At 49.7% G+C, this 22304-nt stretch overlaps 1 protein-coding gene across 4 annotated transcripts in view; it reads right to left on the bottom strand.

Annotated features, from left to right (window-relative positions):
- The window catches only part of kcnt1b (potassium sodium-activated channel subfamily T member 1b), a 531773-nt gene that overhangs the window by 191067 nt on the left and 318402 nt on the right, over positions 1-22304 (bottom strand). For all 4 annotated transcript variants that reach the window (XM_072488719.1, XM_072488721.1, XM_072488720.1 and 1 more), the window contains 2 exons: positions 13463-13542; positions 9182-9281 (listed from right to left, as the gene is read on the bottom strand). In XM_072488719.1, coding sequence (XP_072344820.1) covers positions 9182-9281; positions 13463-13542 — 180 coding nt within the window. The remainder of the gene's footprint in view (positions 1-9181; positions 9282-13462; positions 13543-22304) is intronic.

Here is a 22304-nt window from a genome sequence, read left to right as displayed (position 1 = left end):
GTATTTATCCCTCGACCATCATTAAAACAGATTATCTGGTCACTATCACGGATCCTTATCGTGTGCAAATTGGCTGCCACATTTCCTTCATTGCAACAATGGCTACACTTCAAAAGCACTTCATTGGCTGTTAATGCTTTGAGGCATCTGGAACGTCATGGCCAACACTATAGAAATAGCCGAGTGGTTGCCAACTCCAGAGGAGGCAGTCTTGATACTGGATCAGATATATGCTGATCTGAAGCTCACCTCAGGCTGAAATATCCCTCTAACTGAAACTACTTCTGAAGCAGACTTTAAGCATTGGTTCCTGTGAGAACAGAGCACGCCGTGACCACAAGATACCATGGCGATAGCACAACAGACAGACAGCGCAGTGAGAGTTTGATGATGTGATAACAGCGGAACAGTGCAGTGACAGAAGGAGATACACTGACAACGGCACAGCACGGTGACAGTCTGACGACAGTGAGACATTGTTGGGCCAGCTGGATGTTAGCAGAAAGGTGCATCAATGACGGGATAGGAGAGCAACTTGAGGCAAGGTGCAAGAGTTGGAGAATGGATGATAATAGGATAGCGGAAAGTGGGGGTGGCACGGTAGCACAGGGGTAGCACTGCTGCTTCACAGCGCCAGGGTCCCAGGTTCGATTCCCAGCTTGGGTGATTGTCTGTGCAGAATCTGCATGTTCTGCACATTCTTCCTGTGTCTGCATGGGTTTCCTCTGGGTGCTCTGGTTTCCTTCCACAAGTCCCGAAAGACATGCTGTTGGGTGAATTGGACATTCTGAATTCACCCTCTGTGAACCTGAACATGTGCTGGAGTGTGGTGACGAGGAGATTTTCACAGTAACCTCATTGCAGTGTTAATGTAAGACCACTCGTGACAATAAAGATTATTATTATTATGGTTTAAAATAAAAAAATAATTCATAGGATGTTGGTGTCCCTGGCTAGGCTAGCCCATCCCTAATTGCCCTTGAGAAGGTGGTGAACTCACTGCGGCCCATGTGGTGCGGGTACAGCCACAGTGCTGTTGGGAGGGGAGTTACTTTGTAATGGCTGCTCATCTCGAGTTGCAGACCTGGTAAGACCAGGTATGAATGCCAGATCTCCCAAAGCAAAGGAGTGAACATGGTGGGCTTTTACAACAATGGTCATCATTGTTGATGATTGGCTTTTAATTCCAGATTTATTATTTCTTTCAAACATTAATGTTTGAATGGGCAGCATGGTAGCATTGTGGCTAGCACAATTGCTTCACAGCTCCAGGGTCCCAGGTTCGATTCCAGCTTGGGTCACTGTCTGTGCGGAGTCTGCACATCCTCCCCGTGTGTGCGTGGGTTTCCTCCGGGTGCTCCGGTTTCCTCCCACAGTCCAAAGATGTGCAGGTTAGGTGGATTGGCCATGATAAATTGCCCTTAGTGTCCAAAATTGCCCTTAGTGTTGGGTGGCTGGGTTATGGGGATAGGGTGGCGGTGTTGACCTTGGGTAGGGTGCTCTTTCCAAGAGCCGGTGCAGACTCGATGGGCCGAATGGCCTCCTTCTGCACTGTAAATTCTATGATATCTATGTTACCACAGTGGGATTTGAACCAATAGAATCATAGAATTTCTACAGTGCAGAAGGAGGCCATTCAGCGCATAGAGTCTGCAACCTACCCAGGCCTACTCTCCTGCCCTATCCCCCACCTAACCTGCACATCTTTGGACACAAAGGGACAATTTTAGCCTGGCCAATCCACCTAAGCTTCACGTCTATCGGGACTTGTGGGAGGAAACCGGAGCACCCGCAGGAAACCCACGCAAACACGGGGAGAACGTGCAAATTCCACACAGACAGTGACCTGTGCCGGGAATCGAACCCGGGACCCTGGCGCTGTGAAGCACAAATGGTAACCACTGTGCTACCGTGCAGCCCACTGGCTGGGAGGTAAAATTAGAGGTCCTTGGTGAGCATGTGAAGAGTTCATCTTACGCATTTTTAAGAAGTGGATTGCCTCTGTTTTATACATCTAGAGAGATTGCAGATATCTGTTCTGGAAGCTCACAGCCATCAAGAGACGATTTTCTATCAGCCCACTAGAGTTAATGGGTGTGTTCATGCCAACCACAATCATGTAAAGTGCTGCCATTGAACCAGGAAAAAAAATTGAAACTTTGTGCCTACACACTGCTAAAGATTGTCATTATAACCAGCAGGGGCTGGTCTAGCACACGGGGCTAAATCGCTGGCTTTTAAAGCAGACCAAGGCAGGCCAGCAGCACGGTTCAATTCCCGGACCAGCCTCCCCGAACAGGCGCCGGAATGTAACGACACATTACTTTCACAGTAACTTCATTTGAAGCCTACTTGTGACAATAAGCAATTTTCATTTTCATAAATGCAAACCAGGCAGGATAACAGCTGGAAGTCTATTACTGCCTGTGGCACTTAAAAGATTAATAATGCCAAAAACTGCACATGGCGATACAGAAGCTAATGCTTAACGCCTGCCTCTGAAACGGCGCGGATCATGAGAAAATGGCAAAGGTTTTCTTTAAAGAAAAGTATATTAATTCATGGTTGTATCAGAAATGTAATCGCTAAATTCCCTGCTCAAACCCATTCACAAGTAAACAAATACGGAAGAGGATAGGGGATAGAAGCACTTTACAGTTAATCTCACATCTTTTCAGCTGCACCAATAACAGATCTTGGGCGTCATTCTCCGACCCCCCAGCGGGTCGGAGAATGGCCGTTGGCTGCCGTGAATCCCGCCCTCGCCGGTTGCCGAAGTCTCCGGTACCAGAGATTGGGCGGGGGCGGGAATCGGGCCGCGCCGGTTGGCGGGACCCCCCGCTCAATTCTCCGGCCCGGATGGGCCGAAGTCCCGCCGAGAAATTGCCTATCCCGCCGGCGTAAATTAGAGTTGCTATTTAACGGCGGGACAAGGCGGCGCGGGCGGGCTCCGGGGTCCTGGGGGGGGTGCGGGGCGATCTGACTCCGTGGGGTGCCCCCACGGTGGCCTGGCCCGCGATCGGGGCCCACCGATCCGTGGGCGGGCCTGTGCCATGGGGGCACTCTTTCCCTTCCGCCTCCGCAACGGCCTCCACCATGGCGGAGGCGGAAGAGACTCTCCCCACTGCGCATGCGCGGGAAACTGTCAGCGGCCGCTGACGCTCCCGCGCATGTGACGCCCCGAATGTCATTTCCGCGCCAGCTGGCGGGGCAACAAACGCCGTTTCCGCCAGTTGGCGGGGCGGAAATCCCTCCGGCACCAGCCTAGCCCCTCAATGTTGGGGCTCGGCCCCCAAAGATGTGGAGCATTCCGCACCTTTGGGGCGGCGCGATGCCCGTCTGATTGCCGTCGTTTTGGGCGCCAGTCGGCGGACATCGCGCCGTTTCGGGAGAATTTCGCCCCTTGACTGTAATTGTGAAAATTCAGCAACTTAAATCTGCAAGGAAGAGAAAGCACTAAAACAGGCCATTCTTCCCGATCAGTCCACGTTGGCATTTATCTTCCACTTGAGTTCCTTCCTCGTTTAACTTTACCGGCATCATCCCTGTTCCCTCTCCCTTATACGGTGATGGGAGTCGGCTAGCTCAGCTGGCTGGACTGCCAATTCACGATGCGGAGCGAGGCCAATAGCGTGGGTTCAATCCCTGTACTGGCTGAGGTTATTCATGAAGGTCTTGCCCTCTCAACCTTGCCTGAAGTGTGGTGATCCTCAGGTTAAATCACCACCAGTAGCTCTCAAAGGAGACATGTTTTTTACATATGCCTACGCAGCTGCCCCATAAGGTGTCTCGACGACTTGCTACCAATTTGACCTGAACAAGTCGTTTTACACAATGATTGAACATTTTATGTTTCTATTGTTGATAATCGAGTGGGTCAGTGGTTCGGGAGATTCAGTAAATGTAGGATCTACCATGTCAGCGTTGGTAACATTTGAAATCTGGGAAGAAATTCTCCGGTATCGGCGCGATGTCCGCCGACCGGCGCCAAAAACAGTGCAAATCAGTCGGGCATCGCGCCGCCCCAAAGGTGCGGAATCCTCCGCATGTTGGGGGGCCGAGCCCTCACCTTGAGGAGCTAGGCCCGCACCAGACTGATTTCCGCCCCGCCAGCTGGCGGAAGTGCCCCGCCAGCTGGCGCGGAAATGACATTGCCGGGCGGCGCATGCGCGGGAGCGTTAGCGGCCGCTCACGGCATCCCCGCGCATGCGCTGTGGAGGGAGTCTCTTCCGCCTCCGCCATGGTGGAGACCGTGGCGAAGGCGGAAGGAAAAGAGTGCCCCCACGGCACAGGCCCGTCCGCGGATCGGTGGGCCCCGATCTCGGGTCAGGCCACCATGGGGGCACCCCCCAGGGCCAGATCATCCCGCGCCCCCCCCAGGACCCCGGAGCCCGCCCACGCCGCCTTGTCCCACCAGTAAGGTAGGTGGTTTAATCTACGCCGGCGGGACAGGCATTCTAGCAGTGGGACTTTGGCCCACCTGGGCCGGAGAATTGCGGGGGGGGGGGGCGCCGCCAACTGGCGTGGCGCGATTCCCGCCCCCGTCGAATCTCCGGTGCTGGAGAATTCGGTAACCGGCGGGGGCAGGATTCACGCCAGCCCCCGACGATTCTCCGACCCGGCGGGGGGGGGGGGGGCGGAGAATCTCGCCCCAGGTTTGATGACATTTAGGCATTGAAAGACCTTCAGAGGTCAGGATCCAAGTCAGGTCCCAGTACCCGCAGGTGATGCCTTTTTTAAAAAATTCATTCATGGGATGTGGGGGGTCAACATTTATTGCCCAGCCCCGAGGGAATTTAAGAGTCAACCACACTGCTGTGGATCTGGAGTCACAGGTAGCCCAGACCAGGTAAGGATGGCAGATTTAATACTAATAATCACTTATTGTCACAAGTAGGCTTCAATGAAGATACTGTGAAAAGCCCCTAGTCGCCATATTCCGGCACCTGTTCAGGGAGGCCGGTACGGGAATTGAATCCGCGCTGCTGCCTTGTTCTGCGTCACAAGCCAGCTGTTTAGCCCACTGTGCTAAATCAGCCCCTTTTCTTCCCTAAAGGACGTTAGTGATCAGATGGGTGTTTACGACAATCGACAAAGGTTTCATGGTCTTCTTTACGGCTTTTAATTCCAGGTTTTTATTGAATTCAAATTTGCCATGGCGGGTTTCGAACTCGGGTCCCCGGAGAATGACTCTGATTCGCTGGATTACTAGCCCAGCGACAATGCCACTTCGCCACTGCCTCCCCTGGCAGCCGGTCTGTGCCACCTTTTAAGAGGCAACCAATTCAGGGGAACCTCTGGTGATGCTATCGAAATTAAGGTCATCCATCCATTTTCCCGATGGGAAGATCAGCAGAGGTGTCGTACCAAGAGCCCAATCAGAGAGGCAGGCAGGACGACATGAGGGCTCCTCGACGAAAACACAAAACACTCCAGGGAACCTTGTTCCAGCTGTGGTGCAGGGTGGGGGGGGGGGGGGGGGGGGGGGATATAAGAAGCATCCCTGGAGCATGAACCTGGGAGTCTGTTTTACTTATTCGATGCCATTACCACCACGTCACCATCTCCCCCTGAGTTGCTGACTAACCGAGCAATCAGTTAGGCCACATCAGGACCAGACATGAGGTGGGGAAAGCCCCCCAGTGATGGAGAACTTCAGAAGCCATCAGTCCAACGTCACCTCTCAGGCTGCGCCACATGTGCCAAATTACTCAGACGCTTTTTCTCAAAGATTAATATCTGATTGAAATCTATGGGTGGGATTTTCTGCTCCTCCCCCGTAGCACGTTTTCCAGAATTGGAGGCAGCTCTGCAGTGGCCGGTAGTTCAGCTCTGTGTGTATAGTTTGCATTCGAATGAATCAATACGAACTATTGCCAACAAGTCCCTAGGGAATCCATTCAATGGATTTGCTGACCGGAATATTGGGACCGTTTTAACTGAACTCGCCCTTCGGAACAACTAATAATGCTGAATTCAATGCTGGCTTTACTCTTCATTAAAGTGAATGAAGACTAGTGTTGGGCAGGCAGTAAGACTGGTGGTCCATTCAATCCTGTAGGTTTCCCAATGGGCAGATTACATTAGCCTCACCCCCATCGCAGGCACCTCTTCAGAGGGCATTAATAATCAACTGCACATTGTGGAACTGAAGTTACAAGGAGGTCAAACTGGGAAAGGTGCTCTTTGTGATCTGGTGTCTATGTTTTTCTTTAAAGCAATAAGGTCCTAGCCTTTAATAAAATTAAACTACTGCAGAGATCCGAAATGAAAACAGAAAGTGCTGGAAAAACCCACCAGGTCTGGCAGCATCTGTGGAGAGAGAAACATTTTGACTCCAATACAATTCTCCTTGGGAATTCCTTTAATGATTTAAAAAAAAATTTAGACTACCCAATTTTTTTTTTCCCAATTAAGGGGCAATGTAGCGTGGCCAATCCTGCACATCTTTGGGTTGTGGGGGTTAAACCCACGCAGCACAGGAGGATTGTGCAAACTCCACACGGACAGTGATCAGGGGCGAGATTTGAACCCAGGTCCTCAGCGCCATTGGCAGCAGTGCTAACCACTGCGCCACCGTGCCGGCCCTCCTTTGATGATTTTTGACGAGTGTTAGTTCACAACTTATTACATTTATTGAGTTAAATTTCCCAACGTGGCTTGGTGGGGATTGACCTCACTCTGATGGTTCAGGACCCTGACCACTGAGGCTATTGCGACGGTCAAGTCCAATCCAAAGCGAATGCGAACGATTTGCTCCAATAGAATTCCTTGTAATGTGATTGAAAGTCAAGAAATTTGGTCGACTAAAAATTCACACAAATGGACTGAGTAGGAAATGATTTGGTCCACTGGAATTCTCTACATTGCGAGAGAATGGGGTGTGATTTTCTTCACTGGAATTCTTTACGATAGGAGTTCCCGGCACTGTAGGTGCATCTATACCTCAGGGACTGCAGCGGTTCAAGAAGGCGGCTCACCACCACCTTCTCAAGCGCACTCAGGGATGGCCAATAAGTGTTGAGTTGGCCAGCGACTCCCATTTCCCGTGAATTTTAAAAAAGGGAAGTGATTTGTTCCGCTGGAATTCCCTACAATGGGAGTGAATGGAAAAGTGATCGGAACAGGAGTCACCATATTGCGGTTGATGTCCTGCACGTGACCCTCTCAAACCCTGGTCGTCCAGACCCCAGTTCATAGCATCTTAAATCAGACTAATTTTCCCGAAGCACTGGTTTGTTTTGTTTGAACTCCATGGGCCTGGAGGTTGGACGTGGAATTGTTTCCTCTTTGATGGATAAATGCTAAGGCAGAACAGCAGCTAGCGCTAGCCACCTGAGACCCGTATAAGTGAACAGGAACATTAAGTTTGTCTTCAGATGTAGTCCCCAAGACTCCACAATGTGCAGTTATATGACCCACAAAGAAAGAAAATATTGAATGTCTGCGCGCTGGGGTTCTGGATAATGGGAGTGAATGTCAAGTGGTTTAGAACATTAGAACTCAGTGCTTGGATCAGGTAGATTGGATGGACTGCACTGATGATTAAAAAAAATATATGAGGTAATAACAGGGCACTCAGTCTATTACAGTCACATCTTCTTGATGAATGGGTTAGACAAAGCAAACCATGCGTCCTGATTTTCCTGTGGTCTGTAATTTATGTCTTTGGCTGTTCAGCCCTTCCCATTTTCTAATTTTGCAGTACAGAACAATCGATAATCCGCATTCAGCAGAATTCTTGTTGTCTTACAAAGTCTCCTCAACATACACGCAGGCCTCAAAATCAACATGCCAATGTACCAACACTTACTGCTTTGCTCTGGAACCTTGTACCTTTACAGAGGCCCTCACCTATTTAACATGATTGGGTCAACACAGCTACAGCTGGGGGTAATTTAATTGTGGGGCAGTCCCTAATCTATCCGTTAAAATGGAGGGCAAAGAAAAATCCGCTTTTGAGTGTTGATATTCATCTCGCGCAGCATGAGGTTGGCGCAGTGACATGGTTAGCACTGCTGCCTCACAGCTTCAGGGACCTGGGTTCAATTCCGGCCTTGGGTGGCTGTTTGTGTGGAGTTTTCACATTCTCCATGTGTCTGCGAGGTATTCCTCTGGGCGCTCCAGTTTCCTCCCACTGTCCGATTATGTGGACTGGCCATGATAAATTGCTCCTTAGCAAGTTAGATGGAGTTACGGGGATGGGGCGGGGAAGTGGGCCTAGGTCAGGTGCAGACCCCGAACTGCACTGTTGAGGTTCTATGGTGCTATCATTTCAGGGCTGACAATTAAATCTGCTTATTGCTGAAAAGAGAGACAGGTTTGCCAAAGCTTTTTGGTTTACACCCATCAGGACAAACACAAGAATGCCAAATTTCAAATGATGGCAACAATTTATAACGCAAGAGAAAAGGGTGCAGATTGATTGGCAAAGCAACTCTGATTGGCCGAGGTTTTATCATGGGGAAAGCAAAGAGGAACTATAGACTCCCCAAGCCCCCGGTAATTCAAAAAAGGGAAAGTCTTGAACATATCCCTCTTGTTTGCAGAGGACAGTTCCACATTAAATTGGTTGTTTGTGTTTAAATCTGAATATTGAAAGGCGAGACCGGGCCTGCAGCAACCCCCAATCCTTCTCGTGGAGCCCGGAGATGCCCTGCTCCTCCTGGATGCACAGAAATGAAACTCTAAAACAAGATACTCGTCTTTTCATGGGCGGCTTTCAGTTACCCTTTGTATGACCGACATCGAGCCGGAACAACTGAAAGGAACATGTACAGCACAGCCTTCGCCCAGCTCTTGACCACATTTGCCTCAGGACCTTAAAGCCAATGTCAGCGCCCCAGTTTGTGTGCTCGGGCCTCCTAATTCCTGCTTCAGGCGGCTGTCTGGCACATTCTGATGTTCTGAGCTTCCAATCTAGCAGCCAGAGTTCCTCTGGTGACCATCTGGACTGAAAACATGGCAGCCGAGATCTGTCGCATGCACAGACACGATGAGATGAATGGTCTCCTTCTCTGCTGTAGGATTCTATGAACCTTGATCATTCCACCAAGACAGGCATGGCTTTGTCAGAGAGAGGTCATGCCTAACAAATTTGATTGAATTTTTTGAGGGGGTGACCAGGTGGTCTCGTGCACTATGATTCCAGCCGCTTTAATGAAAAAAAAAACCATCTTACCATTCAATTCCTTGCGTGGGATCATCCAGTAAAACCCGGATAATGTACAGAACACAGGTGAGTACCTTCAGGGAGAAGTTAAAGAGTCGTATTCTTAAACCTGCAATGACAAAAAGTCCCAGTACCCTTGATTTAGGGTCATTTGCAACAAATGAACGAACAAACGAACGCACGCAGTGTCAAGTCTGGCTCGGTTGATATCACTTTTGCCTCCGAGTCGGCAAGCTGTGGGTAATCTTAACTGGAGCACTGAGGGAGTGCTGCAGGGTCACAAGGGGTGAATTCCGGATGCGATGTTAAACAAATCCACTTCTCGAAAAATTTTGAAAAGTTCAAAATATGCAATAAATACAATATTTGAAAAGAAAATCATGGCATGTATTTGTGAAATGTTGCTGACCTGACTGAATAAATATAGTGTACTTGTAACATCTCCAGACTGGAAATCCACTAAACCCGAACCTCCCATCACCCAGAAACATTTTGAGCAGTCACATAGCTCATGGCGTCATTTCAGTACTCTACTTTGGCAGCGGCAACAATGGAAGATACAGTATCAGTAATAAGCAAAACAATTCTTGGATTGGATTGGATTGGATTGGATTTGTTTATTGTCACGTGTACCGAGGTACAGTGAAAAGTATTTTTCTGCGAGCAGCTCAACAGATCATTAAATACATGGGAAGAAAAGGGAAGAAAAGAAAATACATAATAGGGCAACACAAGGTATACAATGTAATTACATAAGCACCGGCATCGGATGAAGCATACAGGGTGTAGTGTTAATGAGGTCAGTCCATAAGAGGGTCATTTAGGAGTCTGGTGACAGTGGGGAAGAAGCTGTTTTTGAGTCTGTTCGTGCGTGTTCTCAGACTTCTGTATCTCCTGCCCGATGGAAGAAGTTGGAAGAGTGAGTAAGCCGGGTGGGAGGGGTCTTTGATTATGCTGCCCGCTTTCCCCAGGCAGCGGGAGGTGTAGATGGAGTCAATGGATGGGAGGCAGGTTCGTGTGATGGACTGGGCTGTGTTCACGACTCTCTGAAGTTTCTTGCGGTCCTGGGCCGAGCAGTTGCCATACCAGGCTGTGATGCAGCCAGATACGATGCTTTCTATGGTGATTATTCCCTTGGGATTCTTATTATGGCTTTATCAAGGCGGCACGATGGCACAGTGGTTAGCACTGCTGCCTCACGACACCAGGGACTTGGGTTCGATCCAGGCCCCGGGTCACTGTCCGTGTGAAGTTTGTGTGGGTAGGTGGATTGGCCACACAAAATTGCCCCTCAATTGGAAAACGTAAAAATAAATTACTGCTTTACCAGCGTGTTGTGCCTCAAAGTAAATATTTATATCTGGTGTGTTTACCACTCCACTGTGCTTAGGCATTCTAAGCCCATTCTATAAACCAGGAAATGCCAAATGACTTGGTCCCAAGCATTCCAAACAAGAGAGGCTGAAGTGGACAAGAAATCGGGCCGATGAGTTGCTGAGAGGCACTTCAGCCACCAGAGGGAGGTGTGTGCAAAGGTCTCAGCGAAAACCCAACTTACAACCAGTTTCATGCAACCCACATCAGAACAAATTAACTGCGACAGCTCGTCTCTTTGAGAGATTTTATTTCTTTAGACTGACTCAATTGATAAATGTATTGTTGTCCGGCGATGCTACAGAATTCAAACTTCCCTTGGGAATCTTGACTTAATCCAAGCTGAATTCTGGGCGTGTAAAATCTCGACAAGCTGCGTAATGTCTGTGTAAAATCGCGACCAGCTCTGTAATTTCTAGTGTCGGCTTGAAGCCTTGGTCTGCCGACAATTCTCTTTTCACACTTGTTTTGAGTAAATAAGTCGTATTCAAGAGAGGCGCCAATATTGGAGTTCAGCAAATTTGTATTTCTCAAAACTTCAGTAAACTTTTAAAAAGTTGTTCCGCAATGACTTGCATTTGTATAGCACCCCCTTTGACACAGTAAAATGTCTCACGGCACTTTGCAGGAGCATTGCTGAACAGAATTTAACGCCAAGCCACTAAAGCCGATATTAGGATAAAAGCAAATGACTGCAGGCGCTGGAATCTGAAACAGGAGCGGAAAATGCTGGACAATCTTTGAGAAAGAGACATCCAGACTGGAAACGTTAGCTCCCTTCTCTCTCCGCAGATGCTGTCAGACCCGCTGAGATTGTCCCGAATTTCCCATTTTTGTGTAAGCAGATATTAGGTTGGACAACCAAAAGCTTGGTGGAAGAGATAGGTCTAAAGAAGGGGTGTCAAGGAAAATAGAGATCTTTAAGGGGAAATTGGCCCAATTTCTGGAAGGATCGAGAACAGGAGGGCAGAGATTCGGTCAAAAAGGAGCAATGGCGACATGAGGAAAAAAACAGTTTTCTACACAGCGAGTGGTTAGGGCTTGGAATGCACTGTCTGTGAGTGCGGTGGACCAAGGGGATTGTTATCTGAAAAAGAAAGAATGTGCAGGGAGAAAGATATTTGGTTGGATTACTGCTACATGGAGCCAGCACAGACAAGACAGGTCGAGTGGCCTCCTTCTGGCCTGTAAGCATTCGGTAACTGAGAAATTCCACAGCTTAGGGTCTCAGTAGCTCAATACTACATGGCCACGTTGTGAACCTTGGCCACCATGTCCTCCGGGGGGGGGGGGGGGGGGGGACGACTTGAACCCAGAGCTTTGGGCCCAGGGACTATACCCATGGCGCCACAAGACCCCTGCTCTGCATTCATATGATACTTTAATACAACAGTCACATGTGCAAGCGTGATATTAGGCTGTCATCCATCACCTGGCACAGGTAGAACAGCACAGTGGCTATGTTACTGGACCAATAATCCAGAACTCTGGACTAAGATTGCAGAGATGTCAGTTCAAATGCCACCAGGGCAGCTTTGAGCTTACTGAATGAAATAAATCCAAAAATGAAAAACCCTTCGGCGTCACTAATGGTGACCATGAAACGACTGCGCTGTGGTAAAAATCCAAGCGGGTGCAGTAATGTCCTTTTGGGAACAAGATCGGCTGCCCCTTGGGGAACCCCTGGCGTACATGCGACTCAAGACCCCAAACAATATGGTTGGCTCTTAACCACCTCTGAAAGTGGCCTGGGGGGGGGGGAGAGAAGCTATCATTCACGCGGATTGCAGCAGTTCACGAAGACAGTTCACCGCCGCCTTCTCAATTAGGGAAGGGCCGGTAAGTGTTGACATTGCCAGCAACACCCACACCCTGCGGATCAATCAATCAAAAAGTACGTCATGAAATGTCACTTGTAACGATAAGCTCTGGCTGTGCTTTATCTTTATTTTTAAACAAGCTAGTTTCAGTAATTCTTCTTTGCAATGTTAATTTCAGGCTGTCACGTACAGTGTCACATCATGTCCAACCTTTACCTCATTTTAATAATAACACCAGGAAATTGAGTGAGTGGGTTGGGATTACGAGTTAAAAATTAGCATTTCCCACAGGAATTCATCATTTTTTACCCGGCGTCTCTTCCTCGCTCCCAAATTTGGTGGACTTTCCTCGTCTCTTTTACCTGGCAAGTTCAGCATTTTTATGTTGCGGTGGATGTGACAGAATTCTTCCAGGGTCTGACAATGTAGCATGACACATGTAAATACAGGTTCCGGGCAGCACGGTGGCGCAGTGGTTAGCACTGCTGCCTCACGGTGCCGAGGTCCCAGGTTCGATCCCGGCTCTGGGTCACTGTCCGTGTGGAGTTTGCACATTCTCCCCGTGTTTGCGTGGGTTTCGCCCCCACAACCCAAAGATGTGCAGGCTAGGTGGATTGGCCACGCTAAATTGTCTCTTAATCGGAAAAAAAAAAATTAATTGGGTACACTAAATTTATTTTAAAAATAGTAAATACAGGTTCCCTCTTGCCATTGAGACGGGCGTAACGCTCCAACAGAGCACGAGCATTGGAAAACTCCACATTGACCTAATGCGTCGCAAATTATTTAAATTTATGGAAGTTAACAAAGCTCATAGCGGCTGCAGTGTTGCCACGCTTAATGCTATCTGGCATTTTACTGTGTGCAAAGTGGCTGTGGCGTTTTTCAGACACTCCACCAAAATATTTAATCGCATGCCAAGTCCTTCAAGATGTTTCTGAGAGATGTGTTCAGACACTACATAAATGCAAGTGCTGCTTTATTAATTCTGCGTTTGACTGATCTGTCCCTTACACTATAGCTTTTCCTTTTACACAAGTGTGAAGCAGTGAAGTCGGAGACCAATCCCTGCCTCAATCCTGGCCATTTCACTTACTTGATCTTTGGTTTTTAATGAAGAAGAGCTTGAGTCGCTCCTTGAAGGTGTTCTCATTCACGTAGAACTCGACCTGCACCCTGCAGAAACAGAAAGTAAATCTTGTAACATAAATGACGGTCAAGATAGCGGATTTTCAGCTTCATCTTATTATTTGTCATTCTCACACACACCACCAGCCAATCAATCAAAGCCAATCTGGCTTTGTGGTTAATCAGACATTCAGTCTGAGCAATAGTAACGGGTTAAATCAAAAGACATCTCAAGATCAATTCACTCACACACACACAGACACACACACGCTCACACACACAAACATACAGACAGGCACTCACACAGACACACTCACACACACACGCACACACACTCACAGGCAGGCGCTCACACACACACACACACAGACATACTCACACACTCACGCATACACACACACACACACTCACATACAGACAGGCACTCACACAGACACGCTCACACACACACGCAGACACACATACACTCACATGCAGGCACTCACACACACACGCAGACACACTCACACACACACACACTCACAGGCAGGCGCTCACACACACACAGACATACTCACACACGCACACACACTCACATACAGACAGGCACTCACACAGACACACTCACACACACATGCAGACACACTCACACACACACACACTCACAGGCAGGCGCTCACTCACACACACAGACATACTCACACACGCAGACACACACACACACACACTCACAGGCAGGCGCTCACACACACACACAGACACTCACACACACTCACATACAGACAGGCACTCGCATGCTCATACACACACAGACACACTCACATACAAACAGGCACTCACACAGACACGCTCACACACACACGCAGACACACACACACACACACACACTCTCACAGACAGGCGCTCACACACACACTCACACACACTCACATACAGACATGCACTCACATGCTCATATACACACACAGACACACTCACACTCACACACACTCACTCACTCATTCACACACAGACACTCACATACAGACAGGCACTCACACAGACACGCTCACACAGATACACTCACACAGACACACTCCCATCCAGACAGGCACTCACACAGACACGCTCACACAGATACACTCATACTCACACAGGCACACTCACACAGACACGCTCACACTCACACAGACACACTCACACACACACTCACACAGACACACTCATACAGACACATATACACTCACACAGGCACATACACACTCACACAGGCACATACACATACAGACAGGCACTCACACAGACACGATCACACACACACAGACACACTCACACACACTCACATACAGACAGGCACTCACACAGACACACTCACACACACACACTCACAGGCAGGCGCTCACACACACACACTCACACACACTCACATACAGACAGGCACTCACACAGACACGCTCACACAGACACACTCACACTCACAGGCAGGCACTCACACGCTCACACACACACTCTCACATACAGACATGCACTCACATGCTCATACACACACACAGACACACTCACACTCACACACACTCACTCACTCATTCACACACAGACACTCACATGCAGACAGGCACTCACACAGACACGCTCACACACACACAGACACACTCACACACACTCACATACAGACAGGCACTCACATGCTCACACACACACAAAGACACACTCACATACACACACTCACACACACACACACACAGACACATACAGCCAGACACTCACACAGACACGCTCACACAGACACAGACACATGCACGCACTCACACACAGACACACTCATAGACAGATGCTCACACAGACACACACAGATATCCACACAGACACACACAGATATTCACACAGACACACTCATACAGGCACTCACACAGACACTCACTCACACACAGACACACTCACAAACAGACAGATACTCACAGACACAGACAAATCTTCACACACACACACTCATACAGACACTCACTCAGACACACACATACACGCACTCACACATACACACTCAGACAGACACTTACACAGACACCCTCACACACACAGACACATGCACATACTCACACAGACACAAACACAGACACTCACACATCCGCAGACACACACAGCCACAGACATGTATACACACATGTCACACTCACACACAGACATGCATACAAAAACACAGGCACACACATAGACACACAGGTCACACTGACACAGGCACACATTCATACAGACACAAAGATATACACACACTCTCACTAACATACATACACACACAGATACACAATCAGAAACATACACACAAAAGAGATTTAACTCCCTTCAGTTGGTACAAACAGTGGGTGGCAGTGTTGAGACTGAGGTAGTCAACATACCGCCCAGGGCTGTACAACCATTTTCCCCAATGCCTTCCACTCCGCATCCACAATCCAGCCGTGTGGCTGAATCAGTCGGGAGTCGCGTGAATCCATTATTGTAATCTTGCTAGAAATGAGGCCTTAAGGGCAACTCAAAACACAATGCATGCAGCAGGTTGAATTAAGAAAGTGAGCATCTATAATGTGTGCACCGCACAATGTTTACCAGTAAAACAATGCAATCCTAGAGTATGGCAAGACACGCATGTACTCCAACATTCCATCTCACCGCAAACATGATTATGGATGACTTCTGCTTGTGACCACGGAGTGATTGGTCACATAAAGGGCTGTTCCTGTTCAAAGTCACAGAAAAGGGCTCTTTTTACCCAGATCCGGGTGGGATTTTGATGAAAAGGCGTAGGTGAATGTTAGAGGAGTAGTTTACCCCTGGAATGGTCTGTCTTCTGATCACCGGCCCTGGCAGAAAACAGTGAGAAGTTTGGCTGGAAAGTTGAAACAGTCTTGTGCTTCACAAACAGTCTCTTCCAGCATGCAGGCGGTGGAGGGGCAAGCTGTAAGGCCCCAGATACAGGAACTGTTGACTTTTATCAAGGAGGAATTCCATAAACAGAGGAAAGAAATGCATGAGGATCATGAAACGGCCATTGCAGAAGCTGTGGAACCCCCAAAGAGTACTTTGGAGTGGATAGAGAGGTGTTTGGAGGTGCAGGGGTCACAGATTCGGGAGATGGAAGGAGTGATCTCGGACCACAGCGATCGTCTGGTGGCTCTGGAGGCGGAGGTGGGGCTCCTAGGAGACCTTTGTAAAACACTGAGGACAAAGGTGGAGGAGCAGGAGAATGCCTCGAGAAGGCAGAACCTGCGAATAGTGGGCCTGCCTGAAGGAGTGGAAGGTGTGAGTGCCACGAGGTACGTCTCGAGGATGCTGGCGAGACTGGTGGCAGAAGGGGTGCTAGATAAGACACCTGAAGTGGATCGAGTGCATAGGTCTCTGAGGCAAAAGCCTAGAGCTGGGGAGCCGCCGCGGGGAGTCTGGAGGCTCGTCAGACTCCATAAATTTGTGGAGATAGAGAGAATTCTACGGTGGGCCTGGGAGAAGCGTAGCTGCGACTGGGAGGGAAATAACGGGATTTATCAGGACATCGGAGCCGAGTTGGCAAAACGGCGGGCAGGTTTCAACAAGGCCAAGGCAGTGCTGTACCGGCGGCAGATCAGGTTTGGGGTGCTCTACCCGGCAAAATTATGGGTGACATTCGGAGGCCGGGAGTATTATTTCGAGACCCCAGAAGCGGCCGAAGACTTCATTAAGGAGCATAAACTGGGGGAGAACTGAGTGGACAATGCTTGGGAACCGGGGTGCTAGCACTATGTAATGGTCAGGAGCATGTTTGAAGTGGGTGTAGGGATTGGGGGATTTTCGCTTTTTTTTGTGGGGTGGGGGGGGAGGGTTTCTGTTCAATGTTGGGATGGTAAGGAGTTGTAGGGGTGAAACGTTTATGTGGGGATGGATGTTCCCATCCCCCTCCTGTTTTATGGGACTGTTTGTCTTTAACATTTGTTTGTTTGCTTTTGGAGAAGGCTACCTGGAGTTCAGGAGAAGAACTTGTTTGGGTGGGGAGGGTAAGGTCAGCAGGAGGCCTTCTTCTTTGAGCTGAGGAGTGGGGGGGGGGAGGTCATTAGGATGTGTCTTTGGGCAGGGGCAGCCTTGCTAGCAGGTTATGCTGGTGAACGGAAGGGAAATGGTGGGGGGAAGGCCAAGAGGGGTGGCCGGTGGGGGGGGGGGAGGAGGGAAAGGGGAAGTGGGGTTTCTGCGACATGGCAGGGGGTGAGAGATAACATGGTCAAGGGCGAAGAAAGGGGCTATCTTGGGATGGGCTAGGTACAGAGTGGAATTAAAGGGGCAGCAGTTAAGTGGGGAAGATGACGGACGGTAGAGGGGATTGGAGGCGCAAGCCTCCGGTAAGGTTGGTAACGTGGAACGTCCAGGGACCGATGGGCCGGTAAAAAGGTCACGGGTGTTCGCGTAACTCAGGAACTTGAAAGCGGGAGTTGTCTTTTTGCAGGAGACACACCTCCGTGTGAAGGACCAGGTTAGGTTAAGGGGTGGGTCGGACAGGTTTTTCACTCGGGGCTTGATTTGAAATCGAGGGGTGTGGCGATTTTAATGAGCAAAAAAATGGGATTTGTGAGTGCGAAGGAGGTGAGGGATCCAGGTGGGAGATATGTGATTGTGAGTGGAGTATTGGAAGGGGCACCGGTAGTGTTGGTAAATGTGTATGCCCCAAATTGGGATGATGTGGGTTTTATGAGAGGGTTGGTGGCAGCAATCCCAGATTTGGCCACGTACCAGTTGATCATGGGAGGAGATTTTAACTGTGTCCTGGAACCGAGGGTGCATAGATCGAGCCCCAGGTCGATGGGTAGGGTACGAATGGCTATGGAGCTGTGGGGGTTTATGGAGAGGATGGGTATGGTGGATCCATGACGCTTTCAGAACCCAGGGGGAAGGGAGTATTCCTTCTTTTCACATGTCTATAAGGTGTATTGGAGGATTGATTACTTTGTAGTGAGTCGGGAGATTTCGGTTGGGGTGGAGGGGGCAGAGTATGCGGGGTTAGTTATCTCGGACAATGCACCCCACTGGCTGGATATTCGGTTCAGTACGGGACGAGAGCAGAGGCCGGGGTGGAGGTTTGACTCGGGGTTGTTGGCGGATGGATGTTTTTGTGATAAGGTGCGGTTGGCAATTAGGGATTATGTGGAGATCAATCAGAATGAGGAGGTGTCGGCGGGCATTCTTTGGGAAGCACTGAAGGCAGTGGTCCAGGGAGAAATTATCTCATTTACGGTTCGTGCGAATAAGGAGAGGAGGGCGGAACATGACCGTCTTGTGAGCGAGATAGTGGAGGTGGACAGGGAATATTCGAGGGTGCCCACCGTGGAATGATTGGCGAAGAGGAAAAAGTTGCAGGGGCAATGTGACAGGCTGACAATGGTAGGGCGGGTAGTGCAACTGTGTAGGGCAAGAGGGGTGCAATACGGGTATGGGGAGAAGGCGAGCCGCATGCTGGCGCACCAGCTGTGGAGGCAGGCTGCGTCCAGGGAAATATTGAAGATCCGACTGGGGCTGGGGATGTGGTGTCAGAGCCAGGGTAGATAAATGAGGCATTTAGAGAGTATTACCAGGGACTTTATGAGGCAGACCTAGGAGGAGAGGAGGGGGACATGGGGTGGTTTCTGGACGAGCTGGAGTTTCCCCAGGTGGAGGAAGCAAAGCGGCAGGCGTTGGAGGAGCCCTGGGACTGAGGGAGGTGCTGGATAGTATCAGGGGTATGAAGTCGGGAAGGCCCCTGGGCCGGATGGGTACCCAGCAGAATTTTATAAGGAATTTGCGGCGGACCTGGCACCACATCTGTTGGGGGCATTTAATGAAGCACTGGAGAAGGGGGAGTTGCCGGAGACGATGAAGCAGGCAGTAATCACACTAATCCCCAAAAAAGGGAAGGATCCGCTGGAATGTGGGTCGTATAGACCCATATCGCTATTGAACACGGATGTGAAAGTATTGGCTAAGTTGTCGGCGGGGAGGATGGGGGATTGTGTCCCGGGGGTGGTTGCAGAAGATCAAACAGGCTTCGTGAAGGGCAGGCAGCTCGCAAGTAATATAAATGTGGCTGTTGAATGTGGTGATGAATCCATCGAGAGCTCTGGTACCGGAGGAGGTGGTGTCCATGGACGCGGAGAAAGCATTTGATCGGGTGGAGTGGCGGTACTTGTTCGAAGTTTTGGGTTTGGGCCGAGATTTGAGGCATGGGTGCGGTTGCTGTATGTGGCGCCAAGAGCGAGGGTGAGGATATGATATGAGCTCACGAAGCATTGACTTACACAGGGGTACGAGGCAGGGGTGCCCGCTGTCGCCGTTGCTGTTTGTGCTGGCCATAGAGCCATTGGCTCTCAGGGGGTCGGCAGAGTGGCAGGGGATAATGAGGGGACAGAGGGAGCATTGGGTGTCGCTCTATGCCGATGACCTCTTGCTGTATGTTTCGGATCCGTTGGAGAGTATGGGAAGGATTATGGGCCTGTTTGGGAGGTTTGGAGCGTTCTCAGGATACAAGCTGAATGTAGGGAAAAGCGAGGTATTCCTGGTGAATGAGCTGGCACAGCGGGCTAATTTAGGGGGGATGCCATTTACAGTAGCGAGGGATAGGTTTAGGTACTTGGGGATTCAGGTCGCGAGGGAATGGACGGGGCTTCATAAGTGGAACTTAACAAAGCTGGTGGAGGAGGCCATGGAGGATCTTAAGAGGTGGGATACACTGCACTTAACGTTGGCGGGGAGGGTCCAAATGGTGAAAATGAATATTCTGCCAAGGTTCTTGTTTATCTTTCAGGCTCTCCCGATCTTTATACCAAAGGCCTTTTTTCGGATCATCTCTGACTTTGTATGGGCGAGGAAGGGGCCGAGGGTGGGGAGGACCCTGCTAAAGAGGCAGAGGCAGCAGGGGGGGTTGGCGTTGCCAAACTTGCTTCATTATTATTGGCCGGCGAATGTGGACAAGGTGCGGCGGTGGTGGGAAGGAGACGGGGTAGAGTAGGTTAGGATGTAGGAGGAATCTTGTAAGGGTGTAGTTTGAGGGCTATGGTGACAGCAGCATTGCCAATGGCTCCGAGTAGGTATTCAGGGAGCCCAGTGGTGCAGTCCACGGTGAAGATATGGAATCAGCTGAGGAGGCATTTTAGGGTGGAAGGGATGTCGGTGCTAACGCCGCTGTGCGAGAATCATGGGTTTGAGCCGGGGTGGATGGATAGTGTATACAGGAGGTGGAGGGAAGTAGGGCTGGTTAAGGTGAGGGATTTGTATTTGGAGGAAGGTTTTGCCAGTCTGGAGGAGCTAAGGGAGAGGGTAGAGCTGCCGAGGGGTAGTGAGTTCAGGTATCTACAGGTTAGGGACTTTGCACAAAAGGTCTGGAAGAGGTTTCCTTGGTTGCTGGGATACACCCTGCTGGAGCGACTGCTGCTTCCGGATGTGGAAGGGGAGGGAAGAATTGGGGATATATATAAGTGGCTGGGGGAGCAGGGAGGCGAGCGGGTGGTGAAGATCAAGGAGAAATGGGAAGCGGAGTTGGGAATGGAGATCAATTGGGGAGTATGGAGTGAGGCACTGCGAAGGGTAAACGGGACCTCCCCTTTTGCAAGGATGAGCCTGACACAGTTTAAGGTGGTGCACAGGGTGCATATGACTCGGGTGAGAATGAGTGGATTCTTTCAGGGGGTAGCAAATGAGTGTGAGAGGTGTGGGCGGAGGCCAGAGAATCACGCGCACATGTTTTGGGGTTGTGAAAAATTGGGAACATTCTGGGCGGGAGTGTTTGCGGTCTTAGCCAGGATAGTGGAGGAGGAAGTGGACCCGGACCCTTTGGCGGCGATATTTGGGGTTTCAGAGAAGCCGGAGCTCATGGAGAGGAGGAAGGCCGATGTCGTGGCCTTCGCCCCCTCTGATTGCACGGTGACGAATTTTGCTGGAGTGGCGGTCGGCATCGCCACCGGGGGTAGCAGCTTGTTGGGTGACCTGTACGACTTCCTGCGGTTAGAGAAGATAAAGTATGAGTTAAGGGGCTCAGCAGGGGAGTTTGAGAAAAGGTGGGGGATGTTTGTGACCGTGTTTGAGGAGCTGTTCATCGCGGGGGGGGGGGGGGGGGGGTGATGGGGAGGGGGGGTGTAAAAGGAGAAAAATCTGTACAAATTGTATAGTTGATTATTGTGAAGAATGTTTCCCGGGGTGTTTATTTGCTGTAACCTACTTTGATACAAGTTTGAATAAAATGCGTTTAGATAGAAAAAAAAAAGAAAAAGAACATGATTATGGATGATGATGCACGGTTGTGAAATATTCTGCCCATGTGCAGTGTGACTGTTCTTGCATTTCTGAGGGCTTCCCTCTGGTCGCTATTTCTGGTTCCTTCAGAACGTCCATTGCTGTATTTGCTGCATTTGGCCATCTTCCATTTCCCAAGTGCTTAGTACGCCTTCTGCACATTTCCCTCGAGGGGTCATCGAGAATTCTGAGCTGCATGATCCGGGAGTGTCACACAGGCTCCAGGTGAGTCAAAAACTTGACACAAGGGGCAATTGTGGATCCCCACAAACAGTAAAAGGCACCCCAGCAGCAGCCAGGCTTTTGAGAAATGCTTCCATTTCATGCCCTGAAGAGAGCACAGTAGTGAAGACTGATGGTTTACGGAAGAAAGCTTTTTAGGGCCGTCAAAACCCATTGATGCCTATAGCTTTACAGGTTACGTGCTGAGTGCCACCAAATGGGCCATTTGTCACACACTGTGAAACCCCAAGATGTATCTAATACTTCAAAGTTGACCAGAAATGATGTTCTGGATTACGAGGGAACAAAAGCTGATCATGCTCATCTGGACTTCCCCATTTATCTTAATGAGTTAA

The sequence above is a fragment of the Scyliorhinus torazame genome, chromosome 22, assembly GCF_047496885.1.
Source record: "Scyliorhinus torazame isolate Kashiwa2021f chromosome 22, sScyTor2.1, whole genome shotgun sequence".
NCBI classification, from domain to species: Eukaryota; Metazoa; Chordata; class Chondrichthyes; order Carcharhiniformes; family Scyliorhinidae; genus Scyliorhinus; species Scyliorhinus torazame.
The sequence above is the reverse complement of the archived record's forward strand: the minus strand, read 5'-3'. Positions and strand labels throughout refer to the sequence as shown.